Source organism: Trachurus trachurus (genome assembly GCF_905171665.1).
Source record: "Trachurus trachurus genome assembly, chromosome: 7".
NCBI classification, from domain to species: domain Eukaryota; kingdom Metazoa; phylum Chordata; class Actinopteri; order Carangiformes; family Carangidae; genus Trachurus; species Trachurus trachurus.
The window spans coordinates 19,554,649-19,574,278 of NC_139901.1; the positions used below are offsets into that span (position 1 = coordinate 19,554,649).

Sequence of the window (19,630 nt, forward strand, 5' to 3'; positions counted from 1 at the left end):
TAAGATGTGTAGTCATGCTTTGAACTAAACGGCACTAAACAAAATGCAGTAGCGATGACATATCCTTTGTAGTGTAACTCCAAACACCTTCCACATTACTAAGAAGACAAGACATATTACTGAAAATGAATCATCATCTATGTAAATCAGCAGGAAGTGGCCACCGAGCACATTAAGGCTCATACAGCTATCTCAACTGAAAATAAGCTCTCCTTGCAATGTGCTTGTGGCTGTTATGCATGGTTTGTCTTCATTAATGTAGCTAAAAATACAAAATGTTTGATGGTGTTATGTTAATATGTTCAAATAGTGTATGTTCCCTACCATGCCCTACACTACATTACTCTCTGATTGCTCAGTCTGAGCTCTGAGGTGGAAGACAAAAAAAAGAAGAAAATGAAATATTTTGAGTCCATGATAACACTTGATATTTTTCTTCTTTAAGATGTGAGTGTTGCACAGCAGACCTGAAACCCAGGTGTGATCCCAGACACAGCAGGGGGCTGGTCTGATGGCCACTGCAAATGAGGACCCCCACCTGGGCGCAGGCCCGTCTGAGGACTCTGAGATCCTCCAGGACGATTCTGAATCGGGGAGTGTGCTTTCCGACGACTCTGTGCTCCCTGACTATGAGAGGGATGACGATGAGGCAGAGCCAGCTAAGACACTGTACGAGGCCTGTGCCAAGAACGACCCCGCATCCCTGGGTAGGATCCTGGAGAGAGGGGTCACTAAAGAGGAGGCCATGGAGCTGGACATAAACGGCAAGGTGATAAAGGATTCATTTTCCATTTAATCAGTCAAGGAAAGTGACTATGACACAACACAAAATTTCTACCAAAAAAAAGCTATATACACAAGAAAACCAACAGTTTATGGAGCGTAAATGTATTTCTATCTTGTTCCCATCAGAATGGATTGATGTTGGCTGTGGGTAAGGGTTTCGTCGACATTGTCACCATGCTGCATGTATGTCCATTGATAGACATCAACCACCAAGACAATGATGGCAATACTGCCGTCATGATTGCTGCCCAAGCAGGTTTGTTTAAATACATACTGTATGGTGCTGGTATTAATTCAACCCAGCCTGTTAACATAATGCTATATTTCATTTTCAATCCAGGCTTCATCACCATTCTGAACTTCATCATCAACTACTTCCCTGGTGTGGACACTGAGGTCAGGGATCCCCGTGGCTTCACTGCCCTCATCAAGGCAGGCCTACAGGGCAGAGAAGAGTGTGTGTCTGCCCTGCTAATGCATGGTAAGGGATGTGAAAATAAATAAAGACAGGAGGAGTATCTTGTGAGCACACAAGGACAATATCATCCTGTATTCTCACACCTGTGGGACATAAAGACTGCTAACGTTATATACCTTAAGGTAAAAGGGGACATCTGATCTGTAAACTAATCTGGTTATGTTCTGAACTGTAGGGATTAGTCCTGTATAAACTGCACAAGTACTAAAAAAACTTTGTTCTATTCAAAGTTAAATTATGTCAGAGACAGATTGACAACTTCAATCCATGATCTAGTTGTATTCATGGGCAAACCAGATGGGGAAAATAAACACATGTCTGGTGTTCTTGGACTTTCAAGCCTTGATTAATGACTAAGGGGACTGTCATAATCACGGCTAAGTGAATTCCCCTGTAAAGGGCTGAACTGAATTATAACACAGAGATAGCAATTGAGCAAATCTCAGACTAAATGTAGGATATAGTTTGTCATTTAATTGCAGTTTCTATTTGTTTCAACACGTATGTTGTGAAATGGCCTGGTTTGTTTTTGGTCGTGTCTTGTTACACATCTGCATAATGCAGTCCAAAAGCAGCCACATGGTGGAGTAATTTTACATATTTCAAGTAGCAATTGATGATTTCAGGTTGCTCATCATATGTTTTCACTTATCTATTTTCTGTCTTTTTCATGTACAGGAGCAGATATGAATGCAATGGATATGGTCCAAGGGAGAGGCCTAAAGGACTGGGTCATTAAGACAGGAGGCTTTGAGACTCTAAAGAGACTACGCCGCCTGCAGGCTCTTCCCATCGCTCAGCAGTTCTGTGAAAGCTACATTCCTGAGTGGCCTGAGCTGGAGCAACTAGTGGCAAAGGCCACAGCCACCAAAACAGCCTCTCAGAAGCTGAGGCAGCGTTTAAAAGACAGCCTTACTTTCAGCTTTCCACAGGACCCCCAAGACAATGGTGTCATGGACCATATGGTGCGAATGACCACGAGCATCCACAGCCCCCTGATAGCCACTGGCTGCCGTCCGCTCTGTCCCAGCAGCCCCCCGGAGATTGGCAAGCGACGGTTTGCTGTTCCTGAACTGCTTGAAAAGCACAGCAGCAAGGAGTTAGAGGAGAGCACAGTGTCCCACAGTAATGGCTCCATAACCTCAGCTTCTCCCAGTACTGTCTCAGCCGCCTCTGTATCGCTGACCTCCTGCTGCCAGGACTCACAAAGCATGGTGTCAGGTGGCGTGAGAAGCTTCATTCCCCGAAGCATGGCACACAGGAACAGCATATTCCCCTCGGGCTGTATCCCTAAGATTGAAGTGACAAAATCTGGGGAACCCACTCCGAAGAAGGAGAAAAAGAATAAAAAGCAGAAGGGCTACCTGGAGCCTCCTGTCTGGAAGTACAAGGAAGCCAGGGAGGAGAAAAAGAGAGAGAAGAAGCAACAGGAAAAGGAAAAAGAAAACGAGAAAAAATCAAAGGGGTCGAGACGTTCATCAAAATAAAAAATAGGTGGTATTTTCTTTACCATGGAAAATCGCAAAATTTTACTGTCATTCACAAGAGATGAGCATGTGATTACAGTGACTCTGAAGACAATTTTAACAGAGCATAAAGGAACTGCAGAGCAGCTTTGGAAAGGAGACTGATGATGGATTTAAACTTTTTTCTTGGGAAGAACAGGAGAAAACTGGAGACACTTGAATTTGCTAGATATTATGTCATTTTCAGATGGAGTCTCATGGAGATGCAAGCCTATAACTAAAAACTTGTGTCATTATATTGTTTTGGATACTGGTACATTTACATATTTGTGAGTGCTTTATCAGTCTGTGTATTGTGGTGGATCTCAAAGTAGCATGCCATCACAGTATTTATGCAAGATACCAAGGCAATAGCACTGTACTGTATGTATACTGTATGTGAGCAAAAGGCCTTCAGCAAATTTGCCATCAAACTGATCGACTGTTCTCAAAATCAGCACATTCACGGAGGTATAAGAGAAAGCAGGTGTACAATCTCCCTTGTGCCACAAACGGCTGAATGTAAACTCACCTAATTTGATCTTTACTGGTGAAATAATGATACAAAAGTCAAAGATGCAGGTTGAAGTCCTGTTTTTAGTTCAATGTCAAGATCTCTCTTTTTTTCAGTGTTTAACAATGTTACATAGGACCTGAGAATATAAGCTGGTCCATTTCAGTTTGAACATATTTGACTTCAGTATACAATGCTGATCCAACCTTCCTGTTTTGTCACATGCAACACCTGTGACATGATTTGTTTCTGCAAGGTTGTGATACTTCAAAGTGTTCAGCAAATATTCAAAAACAGGAAGTGAATTCATGTAACACATTGTCTCATTTTGATCATAACTGCCCAGTCAGTGGACAAGTCATCAGTATATTTGCGTGCTCATTTCCTGCAGTCCCTTAAATGCCAAGACCAGGGCAAAGTCACCATCTTCAAACACTTTTTTAAAGCCCATCCAGTCTTCACTGTATTCATAGCTATTCAGGATGTAGCATCTACCAGATGCCTTTATCGTATCTTTATGACAACATTTGTAAGACTGTTTTTGGCTTTGACTGTGAACGATGATAGCCACCAGACTGCTGCTAATATTTTACAGAAACCATGCCATACCTCACATCTACCAAGTTAAAAACAATTTACACATGATGTTACTCAGGGAATCTTTTGTTAGGTTTTACATATTAACCACTGATCAAAGCAATACATCTACTGTGAGGTTTACATTGAGTCAATAAACTTGGTAATTGGTACACGCAATAGCTACTATAACATGTGTGACCTCAAAAGTAATTAATTTAGAAGCTTGTTCCAATGAAACATACAAGTATTCTTTCAAGGGTTATTTTAAAGTGACCGTATGAGAGAGAATTAAGATCTCCTACATCTTTATGAAGTTTGAGACATATGAAAATATGTTTGTCTGCAAGCACGGAATAAAATTACTGACCTTTGCAAGTGAGTTTGGTTTTCCTCAGAAAACTCTTGGTACCTAAAAGTATTGTGTATGAGTTAAATACAAATTATTTATTATCAATTTATGTTTTTTTTTTCTTTAAAGTGACATATGTTTGACATTGGCCTGGGTAGAATTATTATGCTCATCTGTTAAGGTCACACGTTGCAACACCGCAAGTATACATTTTCAGTTTTGTGGCTCACTTCCTCTTCACAGAGGGGGTTCTTAAGGTCAACGCTAAAATAGATACCTATCTAATGTTCAGTGGAGGAACACATCAATACTTAACTAAATGTACTTAAACCAGCTCTGTGACAACTCAGACTGTAAACAGGTTGCATGCATGTAATACCAGATGTTTGACTTCTGAGAGTGAGGCATTACACTGTGGAATGTGAATATAAGGTAAACATTAGGCTACATTTTGACATGTGCTGTGTATTGTTGTCCACAGCTGAGAAATTGACCATTCAATAGTATGAAAGTGGATAAGAAATAACACTGGGTCCTTTGTTTATCATCAGATATTTGCCTTTGAAACACTACAAAATTAAATAATTCCCTCTCCTTTAGTAGATGATAGAAAACAAAGGCTTATTAGAAAGGTCTTGAGGGTATAGGGCTCTCTGTATCACATAGATTAGGAGGAGAGAGAAATATAGGCTGTTAGAAATGAACAACAATTTCCTCTGTTTCCAACATGACAGCTGATGTGAGAGCTTCCAGCTGTGTCTGCAGCCATAAGCCAAAAACAGAGAGATTACAGAGCCTGAGAACAAGGAGGGGAATTTATATTACAGACATGAGACATCTCTCTGAGGCTTTGCTGAATTACAGTAAATGTTTTCACGCAGAGTCTCTCTGGCATCTTAGAGATAACTCTGTATTTGCCCCTTAGACACACTTTGTCTGCCATGACAGAAAGTTACTGAAGCACCATTGCGTATGTTGAAGGTGTGTGTGAATGAGCATGGTAGCCTATAATGATATCACAAGCAGTTTGAGGAACTATCAAAGAAGTGAATGGTCCAGCAGTTTAAGTAGCTATACTAAATTATTTTTTATGAAGCAAATGCATGAAATGGCTATTTAAAATCAGATGACAATGTTAACGAGAAAGCTTGTGGTGAAAACAATACCTGACTACAAGTTTCACATAGTTTTTTTGCTTTGTAGTTCACAACTTTACTGCTTGGTTCATTCCTCAGACTCATATAACTAGCACTGTCTTGGGCAACAGGCTCCAGCTGTTTGCTTCCAGACAGTGAGTGACTGACTCTTGAACATAGAGGAGATAAACAGCCATAAACAGCCAGATAATTCTCTCTGGAGATGATAGAGACACTTAAAAAACTGAGCTAAAAGAATAAATATTTGACTTCAACAAAATAAATGACTGCCAGTGAAGTTGCCCCATGATGGCTGAATGTGTAATGTAATTTCATCATATCAATTTTAAAGGGACTGAAAGCCTGTCAGTGTTGTGGTTAAAAAAAACTAGGCTCCACTGCTACTAGACAGACAGACAAATCAGTAATTTGAGGTTTAAAGGGGAACTATGCAAGTCCGGTCGCTTTTCCGCTGTTTTGTCAACCCTCCTCCCGGCCATGTGCATTCGTTTTTAATGAAGCCAGTTTGGAGTGGTGGATAACGTTATTTATCATATATGATGTTATTTGTGTAGTCTTAACTGTCATACACAAGAGATCAGAGGGTACCGGGAGCGTCTATGTTGTGGTTCCGCAGACACGAGAGTTGGGACACCGGGGCAGCGGCACTGATCTTGCAAGGTTGGTTTTCGGCCAAGAGACGCTACGTAGAAGGCAGAGAGCCTCCATTCTCCCTCGTAACAAGTCATTTATTTAACCATCACAATCACTCCAGGCTGTTAAGTAAAGGTTAATATGTAGCATAGTTAAGCTAAAAGTCCTGCATAGTTCCTCTTTAACTGACAATGTAATAATCAGTGTTAGCATCAACAGTGGTTGGCGTTAGCATCCACAGCTGTAAACCAACAAGTCTTGAATAACTGTTGCAAGTTCAACACCAAACTAAATTCTTTTACTCACCAAGAGTTGTCTCCATGGAGGAAACCAACAGCAACATGAACTCTTGTCTCTGTCGCATTTCTTCTACTGAAGTTAGCATGCTCACCAGCTAGCTCTGGTCATCATTGTTTTCCGATAGCGACTCACTGTAGCTCCAATGCCCTAAAGACAAGAAGCCAGTCAATCACAGAGACTTCAGAGCAGATGTACAAAGACCTAGCCCACTTAAAAAATGTTTGGTAACTTTTACACCCAAGCAAATCATTTTCATATTTCTTAAAAAAAAAATATTTAAAATGTTCTGGGGTGGCCCGGTCCCGCATGCGTGTTTCCAGTAAAAAGAAGAAATTTGAGAGGGCATGGATATTGATTGGTAACTAGCTAATGAGCCTACTGTCCTACCTGTGGGATTGTCTGGCTGGCTGCTAGGAGGACTTCTCTCTTTCACCCAATTCACACACACCTGTGGACGTCTCTGATGAGATAATGCGGGGATGAGGAGAAAACTATAAAATTCAGTTTTGGGCTGAGACCATGCAGGCTGATAAACTAGCTAGCTTGTTACAGACCCGGATGTTGTGACGGACGGTGATTGACAATATTTCAGGGGAGGGGCCTAAAAATTCAAGAAACAATTTTAATTGGACGCAAAATTAGGAACGCCCTCTAGTGCAAGATAAACATGTCTGAAATAGATACATCAGTAAAAAAAAAAAAAAAAGCTATCCTACTCAGGTAATAACTTAAAACCAACAGACAACAATTTATATGTGGACCAAGGATTAAAACTGGGATTTTGCATTTTATTTCAATGATGGCAATGGCAAAGTCGTTGCACTTTGAATTGTTGTAGGCTACAGTGACAATAATTCAATTAAATTCATCTCTGCTGCTAAAACGTGTGGCCCTGATCAAAGAACATCTAGGCTAAAGAAAATGGGATTATGGTTTGATAACAGATTAAATAAAAAATAAAAATAAAAAAAGACCAAGTAGGCCCCTAAGAAATGTTATTGTATCACAGAGGGGTCTTTGAAGCACATTCCTGTCAGTGCAGTGCAGACACCAGTCCACAGGGGAAAAGGAAAATGAGAGCTAGCAAGCAACAGGAAAACCGCTATGAGAACACATTCCAGGCAGAGCAGACCCCGTACAGGACAATAAGGGGTGGGACAAAACTGAATACTTATTTAAAAAAAAAAAAAAAAAAAAATCTGTAGCCTAATCTCCACTGTGGATCAGGAATCCAGACAACAACAAAGAAGTTTCTAACTTAATGGGACAGGACTTGCCCGGAGCCGAGACTTGTTCCAGACCGACGGCGATGGTTCGTGTTGTCGGTTTATCTGAACGATTTGGACCGAGATGAGATAATAGGCTGCTGCCGCCGCTCGCTGCTTGTCGTCCGGCCAGGACAGAGCAGCCAGCTCATGTCACTTTTCTTTTTTTCCTTTTTACAGGGCACTTGTTGCTAAATGAGTCAGCTAAACAGTTTTAAACTTGCTCTCACGACTACAGAGGAAAACCAGCGGAGGACGGTGTTTCCCAGAAACGGAGGGTTGGGTCGTCAAAGGATGTGAGGTCTCTGTGGATAAAACATCTGCAGCTGAGCCGTCTTAACAACGAAAATAACTCAGTGTTTCCTCCACTGTTGCAATGGAGCCACTTGTATTTTAAACGTGTCTTCTGACTCCTTTGTGTTTGAAATACGTCGACCACGGAGGGACTTGAAACTTTGATATGGGAGACGTGAAGAGGCGTTCACATCTGTCAAGTTAAGAGGCGAGCAGCACAGGTAGGTGTCAGCCACAATGTACGATAGCATACTACATATTGAAAGTGAATGGCCTCAAAGTCTTGAAAATAGCTGTGCCTGTGATAGTGAACTCATCACCTTTGCCACAGCCAGCCTCACACACTCCACGTGTTACCAGATGTGACAGGTGTCAGTGGCCTACCTGACCCTAAGACAAATCAACAGCATTAAACAGAGTTTTAGCAGTTTTAGTAGGCTACCCTATGGTAAACTTGCTTGACTTGTTGCTGAAGTCATTTCTGTTGTCCTTTTTAATGATATTCCTCGTTGGCAGCCATATTATATTACATAAGTGAACTTGGTGAGTTAGCATCTTTTCTTTGCTGGATTATTTTTCACTTTGTGTTGCTTTATTCCTTCCCTATTCTACATCTTAAGGGGCAAGTTTTGAAGTAGGCTATCTTCTTTTGCTCCATTACATTTGTCTTACAGCTGTAGTGAAAAGCAGGCTATAACTAGACTGATAAATAAATGAATAGATAAATTGTTAGATATCAGTTTATTGTTGTTGTATTACCTGAAATAATCAATTTTAGTGATATGCTGACCATTTTCCAACAAAAACTATTCATCTTTTGCATCTGATCATATAGCCTATTGATTGATCCTGTGGTAACTTTGACCAGAAAAACAATCATAGCAGTAGGCTATATCAGTGCCAATAGTCAAAATAGTGCAGAACTTTTACTTGTAATGTAGTATTTTTTACATTGTTATTGTCCCTCACCAGTGGTCTGTATTCTGCTGGGGTGAGAAGTTCATACCTCTTGAAATGTACAGAGTTGGCTGGAAATAGTTTCTCATAAACCTTAAATCCTGGATATATTTAAGCTTCATCACATTTAAATTGTACCTCTTCTACATGTCATGGTGGAAATCTTACAGACTGTCTCCAGGTGTAGGTCCATGACATCAGTAATTCATACTCATACCCAAACCTCCATCATGTATACCTCTTTATTTCTTGTTCTTGGGTGCACAGTATATCTGAGATCTCTCTTAATCCCTTTCCTCCCCTGACATGGATTCATTTTAAATAGTATGTGCCTGCACTGTTGGTTATATGAGAGTATGCAGAGGACGAATGAGTCTCAAAGCTTGCCAAGCTCAGTTTTGTCTGCATAATGGAATGAAATCAGTCTGTCGCTGTAATGAGCAGAACCTAACACTGAGAGATGAAAGATGAAATGAGAGATTTCAGGTTCAAGATTTAAGTTTTCCTCTTCAAACCACACGATAGAAGGCCTTTTTCATGCGATTAGGCTCAGTTTAGGGGCAGCTACAGGCTGCTATGTTGTGCCATGCCCCCACCATCTTCCACATAACCACAGAGTCATCCAGATGGAATGAGAGATCTGCCCCTTTGAGTTAACGCTCTGTAGATGAGAGGAAGAGATGACAATAGATCTTTTCCCCTGAGGTCACACTGGTTTTGTACAAAATAGAGACAAACAGGAGCTTAGAGAGGAAGTAAGCTGGAGTCTAAAGTCAGACTGCCATGATGGAGGATGTGATTACTGCTCCCTCCGATGTCAGGGCCCTGTGGATGATGAAATGATAGCAAGAGAAATGAGACACAGTCGCTCTCCCCCACTGAGAATAAGTTAATTCTGTGGGTGGAGTTATGTTTAATTTTTTTTTTTTTTTCCACTAGACCCATAGATGAACTGCACTGACATATTCTGCACGATACAGGAAGTGCTCTTTCACTGTTTGTTAAGATACAGCTTGTGGTTTTAGAGAGCTAGAGACAAGTGCAGCGGGTTCTCATTGGTTAAATCAAGTCAGGATTTATTTCTGGAGCACATTTAAAACGACAGCAGTCGACCAAAGTGCTGCACATAGGTGGGTACAGAGTTAATACAACATCAATAATAAAAAATAGAATAGATATATATATTTAAAAAAGCAATGGTAAGAAAACAATGCAAACATTAAAATAGTAATTAGCCTTGGAGTCACACAGTTTGCCCACATAGGAGTCGAGTCTAAAGATAGTCTTCGTCAAATGTTTCTATCAGATTTCAAAGAACTAAATGGAACTCAGTTTAGCAGAGATTGATAACACTTTGATACACAAAGAAAATTCCATTCACCACATGTCCTCCCTTTCAAGACAGCAGGATTTTGTGTTCTTGAAATACATGCATTGAAAAGAAACTGGGAAAACTTGATTGACTAAGATAGTGTGATGGCTTCCTGTAGTTTGTACTTAAATATATCAAGCTAGCTGCATCAAAACTAAAGGAGGATTTCCGTTTTTGTTTTTTTTTGTTTTTTGCTGACATGTTCAAGTTCAGCTGCCACATGTGTGCAGTTCAAGGGCTGTTTACTGTGAGAGACACAAGGTAGGATAAAGCTTTTCACTTAACAGGAAGCAATGACCAATATAGTGTGACTTTCGTGAGTTTTTTCCATTTCTATATACTGACTTAACTGTTTCAATTCAAGTGCTTTTCTATTAGATTCATAAATTATGCTTTTATTTGGTAACTGGACAGTATTGTTTAAGGCCAGAGTGATGCATTAATCTCTTTTACCACAACAATGCAATTATAGATCCATTTAACAATGAGAGAATGATGAACATCTCCATTGCCTTGAACTTAACCAAGCCTTTTGTATCGCCTGCATCAAGTTTAAGGCTCTAGCTCATTTTCTCACAAAGTGGAAATTTCCCTATTGGATTAAAGCAGAAGTAAGCGGAATGTTTGTGTGAATATAAGTCTTAAATAGTTATATCTTTTGACAGCAATCACTTATATAGAGTGTTTGGTCCGAAACACAGGTCTGTCAGTCACTCTGCTCTGCTGTAAGCCGAGGAGAAAACTTTCCTTGTATCCTACAACCTTTATCCAATGAGGAGAGAGAACGGCATAAAGGGGCGGTCCTCTCTGTGTGTGCAGCCAAGGGATGCGCGTGCATGTGGTGACGTAGGGACGAGGGTGGGGACTGCTAACTCCTTCTACTGACAGAAAGTTAGCCAAAACGACCAGATCACTTACTTCTGCTTTAACTAAAATGCCTACTTTTACATAGTAAACCAATAGGTTTTCCGTCATTTTATGGAATATAGTTCTGTGGATAGTCACAGAAGGAAATAACTGCTGGGAAATCAAGAAACCATGCCATATCCTTTATCTGAATTCACACTTGTCCATAGCCACCTTTGGCATCCATCCAAGTTTTGAGATTTTATGTAGGTTAACTGCCATGTACATTACAAGAAAGGCCTTGGGTGCTGTGAGCAGGTCATTTTCTCATTGCACTCTGATGATTAGAGAAGTGGCCAATACTGGTCAATGCAGAATCCGATCATAGCAAATGCTGTTCCCTCTTTTAGTTCGGTCAAATGTAGAGCAGAAGAATTTTCACAAATTTGTCTAAACTGATGGTGAAGGATGTAAACAACGTTTAGGCACTTTAGTATTTTTAATTAAATGCAATGTGTCTAAGCTCACCTGGGTGTCACGTTACAGGCTAGAGAGTGTTTCAGCAGTGAGAGAGGGAGCTCCTCCTGCTTGCGTGACCCTCAGAAGTACGGCCCTAAACAATGAGCAGACCTGAGTCTCGCCAGCCAGCCGGGTGGGGCCACTCAATGGCAGGAAGCACAGCCATCAATATTTACTCTGCAAGCAGGGCAGTGGAGGAGTCGACAGGCCTGGAGCCTGGGTAGCACAGCGCCACACACAGTCTCAGCGCACATACACACACAACACTCTGGAGTGCTGTTACAGCCTCCTTCCCCTAAGCCCCCTTTTCCCACCCAATGCAATTACAACACAGGCAGACAGGCTGGGCCCTCGGACTGTTGTTTTTGACCTCATGGCTTCCTCTGCCAAAGAGTCCCGGCTTTGACCACTGCTCTGCTCCTCATAGACACCACTATTAAGTTACAGTCTGCACATTTCAATCATGTAGCAGTTAAACTGTCAGAGAGGTGGCCTTATTTTTCCGTTTGTTGTAAATCAAATTTTCTGATTTCTCGTCATGGCAGTTCCCAAGAGACAACACTAATTGTGTGTATCATCATTTCATTATACAATTGTTTTGCTCCTGTTTCACAGAGATGGGAGGCTCTGCTCTGCTCACGGTGGTGCTAGCTGGAGCGATTCTGTGGATCTCTGCCATCCCCGCAGGTGAGTTACTGGATGGATACAGAAAATGTTCACTGCTGTAAAAAGTCATTTGACTTTGCTCTACTCAGTTAAAGCTCCATTAAAGGGTACAATTGACCTTATAACTTAAATGTGAAGATGTATAAGCCGACTGCCAATGTGGCTTTAGTTCTTTGTTTTGGTTCTCCAAACCAAAACTAAATGCTCAGGAAAATTAGAGCTGCATTTGTCTTTCTCCCTCCTACTGGTCAAAGTTGCATAATGGAATCTGTTGTCTGTTGATATCTAAGGTGGACAGGTTTTAGTTCTTTCACTTATGTGTTGGTTGAATGTTCCTAAAGCAAGTTTATATCTGAATTTGTTTCAGACAATAATTTGTATATGACAACATCTTTTAGCTACAGTTCTTTCTGCACTCATTTCTTCTTCATTCTTAGGCTATTTATGTGACATGCAGCCCTTAGGTTCAGAGTTTGCAAAATGACTTGTCCTTAACATACATTTGGCATCAAATCACCCCAATTATATCTCAGTAAAACACAACAAAATGTTTCCTATACCACAGACCATCATCTCAGTGCACAGGAAATGTAATTTCCTTCTATCACCATTTCAATTTCCAAGAGACCTTGGCTTCGTTGAGGGGAATCCACTTTCACTTTATACTGTGACTTTAAGCCACAATCACTTTACTACTGTGATACACTAAGTTTTTAAGATTTTTTAAGTGTGTTTGGCCTTTCCTTTATTCTAAGCTTCACAGACCAATCGTATTTGGTAGGTGTCTTAATATATTATTGATTGATAAGAGAAGGTGTGATTCTATGTACACAAGCATGCATACAGATTTCTTTTGTGTCTGTGTGCACTCCACTGTTTGTCAACACTGTCTTTATATCCTCTGCTGTGCTCCAGGCAGTGAAGATGATGGGAAGCTGCTGTGCACGTGTGAAAATAAAAAAGGGACGTGCTTAAATGGAACATGTATAGGAGACCACTGTTTCTACTCCTGGGTGCATGGCCGCGAGGAGAGAGGATGCTTCGAGGAAAAGAACCGGAGGGAGCAGTGCCTCACCAGCTTTGAGGGCTTCTATATCCACTGCTGCCAAGCGAACCATTGCAACGCCCTCACCACGGCACCACCGAACATTAGTCAGTACCCACTGCTTCAGCTTTACAACATAACATCACACGTATGAAACTTTAAGAACCAGCTTGATATTGATCCATGTGATCATTTCAGTCAGATCAGTCCTTGAAGCACGTGTCCTGTCGTTCAGGAGACATGCTGCATTACTTTGTACCATTATGATTCAAAGGTTCCCTCTGTAGAAAGCGACTCCCCCTTGTGGTTAGTTTCAGCAAATTAAGATTGTGTTGCTTTTCTCCACTGAGATGGTGATGCACAGAATGTCATATTACAAGCAGAATTAAATCAAAAATAATAACAAAGTAATACATATTTTCATCAGTGTTCTGAAATGTGGCCAGCTGCTTTTCTAAAATGTGTGTGTGTGTGTGTGTGTCTAAATGCTTATGTTTACACAGACGGAGCAGTAACAACACCACATCCTCCAGAATATCCTCGTCCGGAGCTGTGGATCACTGTGTCCTTACTGCTGGTGATCGTCGTTGCCGGCGCGTGCGGCCTCCTCTTGTACCTGCGCTTCCAACGTACACGCTTCAGACCGAAAAATACTGAAGACAATGATGTCACCATGCTCAAGGTCCCTAATGGAGAAGACCCCACATATGGCGTAAGAGATGCTTGATGTCAGAATATGATCAAAACATTTTGGCATTCCTGAGGTCTCACATGTGGAATATCTTTCTACAGGATATCTTTAATGAGTTTTGTACATCCGGGAGCGGGACAGGGCTGCCTTATCTGGTCCAAAGGACCATGGCCAGACAAATCTCACTTGTCGAGTGTGTTGGTTAGTGTCCCTTCCTCACCTCTGCTGCACTTCTTTTCCCTGGTTTGTTCATTACCTTGTGTAATTGTGTCGCTTTGTTTTCAGGTAAAGGCAGGTATGGCGAGGTGTGGAGGGGAACTTGGATGGGGGAACGGGTGGCTGTCAAGATCTTCTCCTCCAGGGACGAGCAGTCTTGGTTCAGAGAGACAGAGATTTACAATACTGTACAGCTGCGACATGACAACATACTGGGTATGGCAGACGATTCTTGTGATGCCTTTTCTGTGTATAGCAGGGCGCAGTGTCATTTGAAAAAGCATCAGCCACAAAGATGGGCACTGAAATAACCATCTTCTATTCTGGCTTTTAGGTTTCATAGCTTCTGATATGACATCCAAGAACTCCAGCACCCAGCTGTGGCTCGTCACTCACTTTCATGAGTTAGGTTCACTCTACGACTTCCTTCAGTACAGCAGCTTGGAGCCAGAGAGCTGTCTGAGGATGTGCCTGTCTGTGGCCTGTGGCCTGGTCCACCTCCACACTGAGATCGTCAGCGCCCAGGAGAAGCCAGCTATCGCCCACCGAGACCTGAAAAGCCGAAACATCCTGGTAAAGCGGAATGGACAGTGCTGCATTGCTGATCTAGGTGAGTGCTGTGTGAGAAAATCTAACCACCAGACGCCTGGCTGCATCTGATAGTTATGAATAACGAAACGGCTGAGTCAGTAATGCACAGTAAATTAAAAAGTTGCCTCTGTGTACTGTGTACTACTTCCTCAGGTTTGGCTGTGATACACTCTCAGTCCCATGACTACCTCGATGTGGGCAACAACCCTCGTGTGGGGACCAAACGCTACATGGCCCCTGAGGTGTTGGATGAGACCATTCGTGTGGACATCTTTGAGTCTTACAAGCAAACCGACATCTGGGCCCTGGGTCTGGTCTTCTGGGAAATTTCCCGCAGGACCATCGTTAATGGTAAAAAGAAAACAGGCTATAGGAACGTCAGGCTTTTACTGTCATTTGTAAAGACATTTTTATCTTTTTATTTTAGTTTTGTCCCATTTAATTGTCAAGAAGAAAATGGTACACAGAGAATCTATGTGTATGTGTCAGTGGATCTTTTATAAATTGATGTATTACCCATCCACACAGGGTGCTGAAAATGTGTTTTCTCTGTCATGTCTGTCTGACTCTTGTAGTGTGTACATACGAGGCAGTTAGTCTCATGTCTCTCAGCACTCCAGTGTTTTCCTAGACTGTGTCTGTCTCTACTATCCTCTCTCATGATTAGCGCTGCAGTAATTATAAACAGTCTTATCTGGTGTCAGCACTCACTTGTACATAGTCCAGATGTCCGTGAACACAATTTGTAGATGCAAGTACACATCCACATGCACGAAATTGGACAAAAATGCACTTAGTCCAGCTTTGTATGTGTGTGTGTGTTCTCAGGAAGACCACCACACACACACACACACACACATGGCCACGCTCAGCAGGGCTTTGCAGATCTCCATCCCTGTGTAGTCACCAGGGAACTGATATCTTTTTCTAGGCTCTTGTTTAGTCAAACAAACTTTACAACTCCTACTACAGCCTATCTCATTCTCCAAGTGTGCTATTTCAGGCTTTATATGAAGACAAATGTATGTCCTGGAAATGTATGAGGAGATAAAAACCCAAAGAGGTTTAACGGTTATCTACTCATAACGTTGATAGCGAGTTTTCGTACAACGTTTAACATTACAGCCTGCATATTTCTCACGTACCTATCCCACTTGATCCCACAACTTAGACAGTTGCGATACTTTGGTCGCTGTTTTTCAGCTCACGGAAAACACCCTGAATGTTTTTTTTGTTTCTTTCGTTTTGTTTTAGGGATTGTGGAAGAGTATCGACCTCCCTTCTTTGATCTGGTGCCCTCGGATCCCAGTTTTGAGGAGATGAAGAAGGTGGTGTGTGTGGACCAGCAGAGGCCCAGTCTGCACAACAGGCTCCATTCCCACCCAGTAGGCTATTTGATGACACACAAACACACACATGAGCAATTATATTTTCCAGGGTTGTGGAAATCTCAGTTCGGGTTATCACCTCTTCTAACCTTTAACAGCCACATGTTCTCATATTGACATTGTAATGCAGTGGTTCCCAACCTTTTTTGGCTTGTGACCCCATTTTGACATCACAAATTACTGGCGACCCCACGATCACGATCTGCCAGCTCAGATATTTTTATATGCTGCATTTAGTTTGAATTCGATTTATATTCGAAAAAGTGAAAGTATAGAATACAGTTGTTTAAGATTGTTTGTGGTGTTTTTAATCAAATTTTTAAAAGAATAATAATTAATTTAAAAAAATATATCTTTATCAGTACGTTTTTATTTATTTTTTTATCAATTGCAACACATTTCAGGCGACCCCATGTGGGGTCCAGACCCCAAGGTTGAAAAACACTGCTGTAATGCCTGATAAATGTCAATGCAAGCAAACACACATACACACTCGCATACTTGTAAATACAGATAAATTGGTCTATAAAACAAGAGAACAACAGTGCCTTATGGTGTTTAAAACAAAAACAAGATGTACACATCTTACACTCCAACCAGGTCATATACATTTGTACATTTGTGTGTGCGTCCCCAGATCCTCTCAGCCCTTGTGAAGATCATGAAGGAGTGTTGGTATCAGAGCCCACCAGCCCGCCTCACGGCCCTGCGGATAAAGAAGACGCTCTCCAAACTGGACCATGACAGTGACTTCAGCATCGAGAAACTCAAGCAGGACGTGTAGATCAGAGCACCAGGATGAAACAGGGACACAAGATTGAAAATGCACCACATTCTGTGCAGCACAAGGTGCATATCATTATCATATTTTGAGCTAATGACTCACACAGCCACTGCATTACATTAAAACCATATGACTTTGAACAGTAGTGTCTAGACTGTCTCACCCCAAGGCTATGTTTTTTTTGGGGGGGTATTTTTTTGGTGGGGGAGTGAGGGGTGGTTCCTAGCAAAGCCTAATTTCATCTTTTAAATATCTGGTGCCTTAAACAAAGAGCCCCCCCAAAATAAAACTGTAAAGGCTCAAGATTTCTATCAAGTTATTTTTCATCCAGACTCAGTGGAAAGTCTTACATAGCACAATTACTCATCCTCATCATCAAGAAAAAATGCTCTGATAATCAGTAAAAAAAAAAGATATGTAATGGTTTTCCATAATGACTAAAGCCACAGAGAGCACACAGGCCTTGGCTGTCTTTGATTATTATGAATTACAGGAAATATCATCATGCTCATACAAAAGCACATTACTTATTTAACTTATATTAAATGAGCATTTATTATCTGCACATAGTCACACTGAGCTATTTAGTTGTACATATTCTACAGAAATGAAAAATAAAAAACCTTGAGGCTGTGGTCTTGTATCACTCTGTGGTTCATTGTAAATATATGGGGGTATTATTTTCTATTATCAAAAATTGGACACAACTTTATATCCTTTTGTACAACACAACATTTTCAAATTATTATTATTTTTTACATCTCTGTAGTCCCACATGTACCGTCACCACCACTATGGTCAGTAAAGGATTTCACAAACAGACATGTAATATTGTATATGTTGAATAAAGGATTGTATTTTTCAAACGTGTACTGTAAAATACTGATTTATTCCACTGATGTGTGCAGTTCTTTCACTGTCCAGTAGAGGTCATGAGATAACAGTGATCCATGCTCTTACAGTAATGCAGGCTGCCTTGGGAAATTTATGGTGTTTTGCAAGAATGTTTTCGTTTGCATTACATCATCTTAAAGTTGCTAGACAAACAAGTTAAGCACAGTATGTCGTCATGGCACTGAAGTATAGTTGGCAATCAGTAGCAGGATTATGTTCATACTTGAAAAAATAGTTGATACATTAATTTCACTGCATTATGTTTAGCTATTCATGCAAAATGTTATAAACATTGTAAACTGGTACTTTTTAAATTTGACAGATTTACAAAACAATATATAAATATAAATTTTGTTTGCTTTTGAGTTAAGTTATAAATCTAACCACGATCAGTTTTAGCAATTTATTGTGTATGATAAGGTGTCAAGAATAATCTCAATGTACAGACACTTCAAATCCAATCCAAGCTATACCATTGATCTGGTAAAAAAAAAAAATGGTCAAAGAAGGTCGTGCTTGTACCTCTTTATGTCTTTGTGCATGTGTTTATATATATATACACAGTATGTGTGTGTGTTGTCTGTCTGCCTGGTTGTTGAACAAACTCCAGAGAGATAATACTCCCTCAAAGCCCCAATCTGTCTGGTCAGTCAGATGAAGAGCTGGTTATTTTTAACACTGCAGGGGGGGTTGTTGAAGTATCAGAGAGGCCAAACCCCCTGTCTGTGAGTGCCGAAGCCCATCTCACTTCTCCCTCTGTTTTCCTCCTCTGTGCATTCTTTTTCACAGTGGGATCACCCCAAATGGCTCGGTAGAGACAGAGGGATTTGTTCAGCAGACAACTTGCTCTGAAGAAATGTGAAGATAAATTGGATAGGGCTGATAATGGACAGATATAAAGCCACAAGCGGAGAATATGCAGACACAATTAGGCCTAAGGACGGATCAGTAAGAGTGCTTGCAAGAGGACAGGTGATAAAAGCAGACACAGATGAAGTCCCAAATGTACCTGGTTACAGCCTGACTCACCTAACCCTGAGCTACACTCTCAATTGGTGGCAGCTGGGATGTGTTAGTGGAGTGTAGACAGACTGGGTACTGAAGCTGAGAAAGAAAAACCTGAATGTTGCCAGGCCATGAAAACCTTTTGTGAGCGTTGGGTCCATAATTATTTTATACCTTTTCACTAAAACTGCATATAAGCAGCTGAGTTGGAAGAAATGATTAGAACAATAAGGGATCAAATGTAGAAGGTTCCTTTTTATGAAGACTCGGGCTAATTTGGCCACAGATTTGCATCATGGGACTGCTGGCCTGCTATCAATGGCCTGTCAATAAGTAAGTTGATTGATAATTAATCAGTCACTGACTATGGATTTATAGACATATTTGTCACAGTCTGACCAACCTAACTGTGCAAATGCAGAAAGGCCTAGAGTCACCCACTGTGCATATACGGCCTGTCATTTAAATCTCCTTCCCTGCTGCTTCCCAACAAACAGCCATAAAAAGTGGAACAAGTCATTTGTCAAAGTCACAGTGGGTTCCTGCTCTATTTGCATCGTGATGCCTGACTTAAAATGACTTTAAATGTCTACTTTGAATGAAGGTATAGCCTTGTTTAAATTACAATCAAGAGTTTGGAGATTGACTTCCCAAACAAGTGTTACAGGTCCTCAAAATATTTTCACTATTAACGTGTTTTTAAATCATCTTTGTGAAAATGTTTAAAGTCATGAAAGACACCTAACATTTTTTTGTTAAATAATAATGCTAGTGGAAGGGGACTGGTTGTTCTCGT

General features: G+C 40.9%; 2 protein-coding genes across 2 annotated transcripts; both read left to right on the forward strand.

Moving 5' to 3' along the window:
• Positions 1–511: 511 nt before the first annotated feature.
• ankrd33aa (ankyrin repeat domain 33Aa) lies at positions 512–2,751 on the forward strand (the record flags this gene model as incomplete). Its single annotated transcript, XM_083974610.1, has 4 exons — positions 512–769; positions 913–1,042; positions 1,127–1,267; positions 1,943–2,751. 4 exons carry the CDS (start codon positions 512–514, stop codon positions 2,749–2,751), a joined length of 1,338 nt encoding a protein of 445 aa, XP_083830736.1.
• Positions 2,752–7,511: 4,760 nt separating this feature from the next.
• acvrl1 (activin A receptor like type 1) lies at positions 7,512–17,434 on the forward strand. Its single transcript, XM_083976358.1, has 10 exons — positions 7,512–8,085; positions 12,172–12,241; positions 13,136–13,372; positions 13,769–13,977; positions 14,058–14,157; positions 14,242–14,388; positions 14,507–14,782; positions 14,917–15,114; positions 16,018–16,148; positions 16,789–17,434. The coding sequence occupies exons 2-10, from the start codon at positions 12,172–12,174 to the stop codon at positions 16,933–16,935; spliced, it is 1,515 nt and encodes a 504-aa protein (XP_083832484.1). The 5' UTR covers positions 7,512–8,085; the 3' UTR covers positions 16,936–17,434.
• The last annotated feature ends 2,196 nt before the right edge of the window (positions 17,435–19,630 follow it).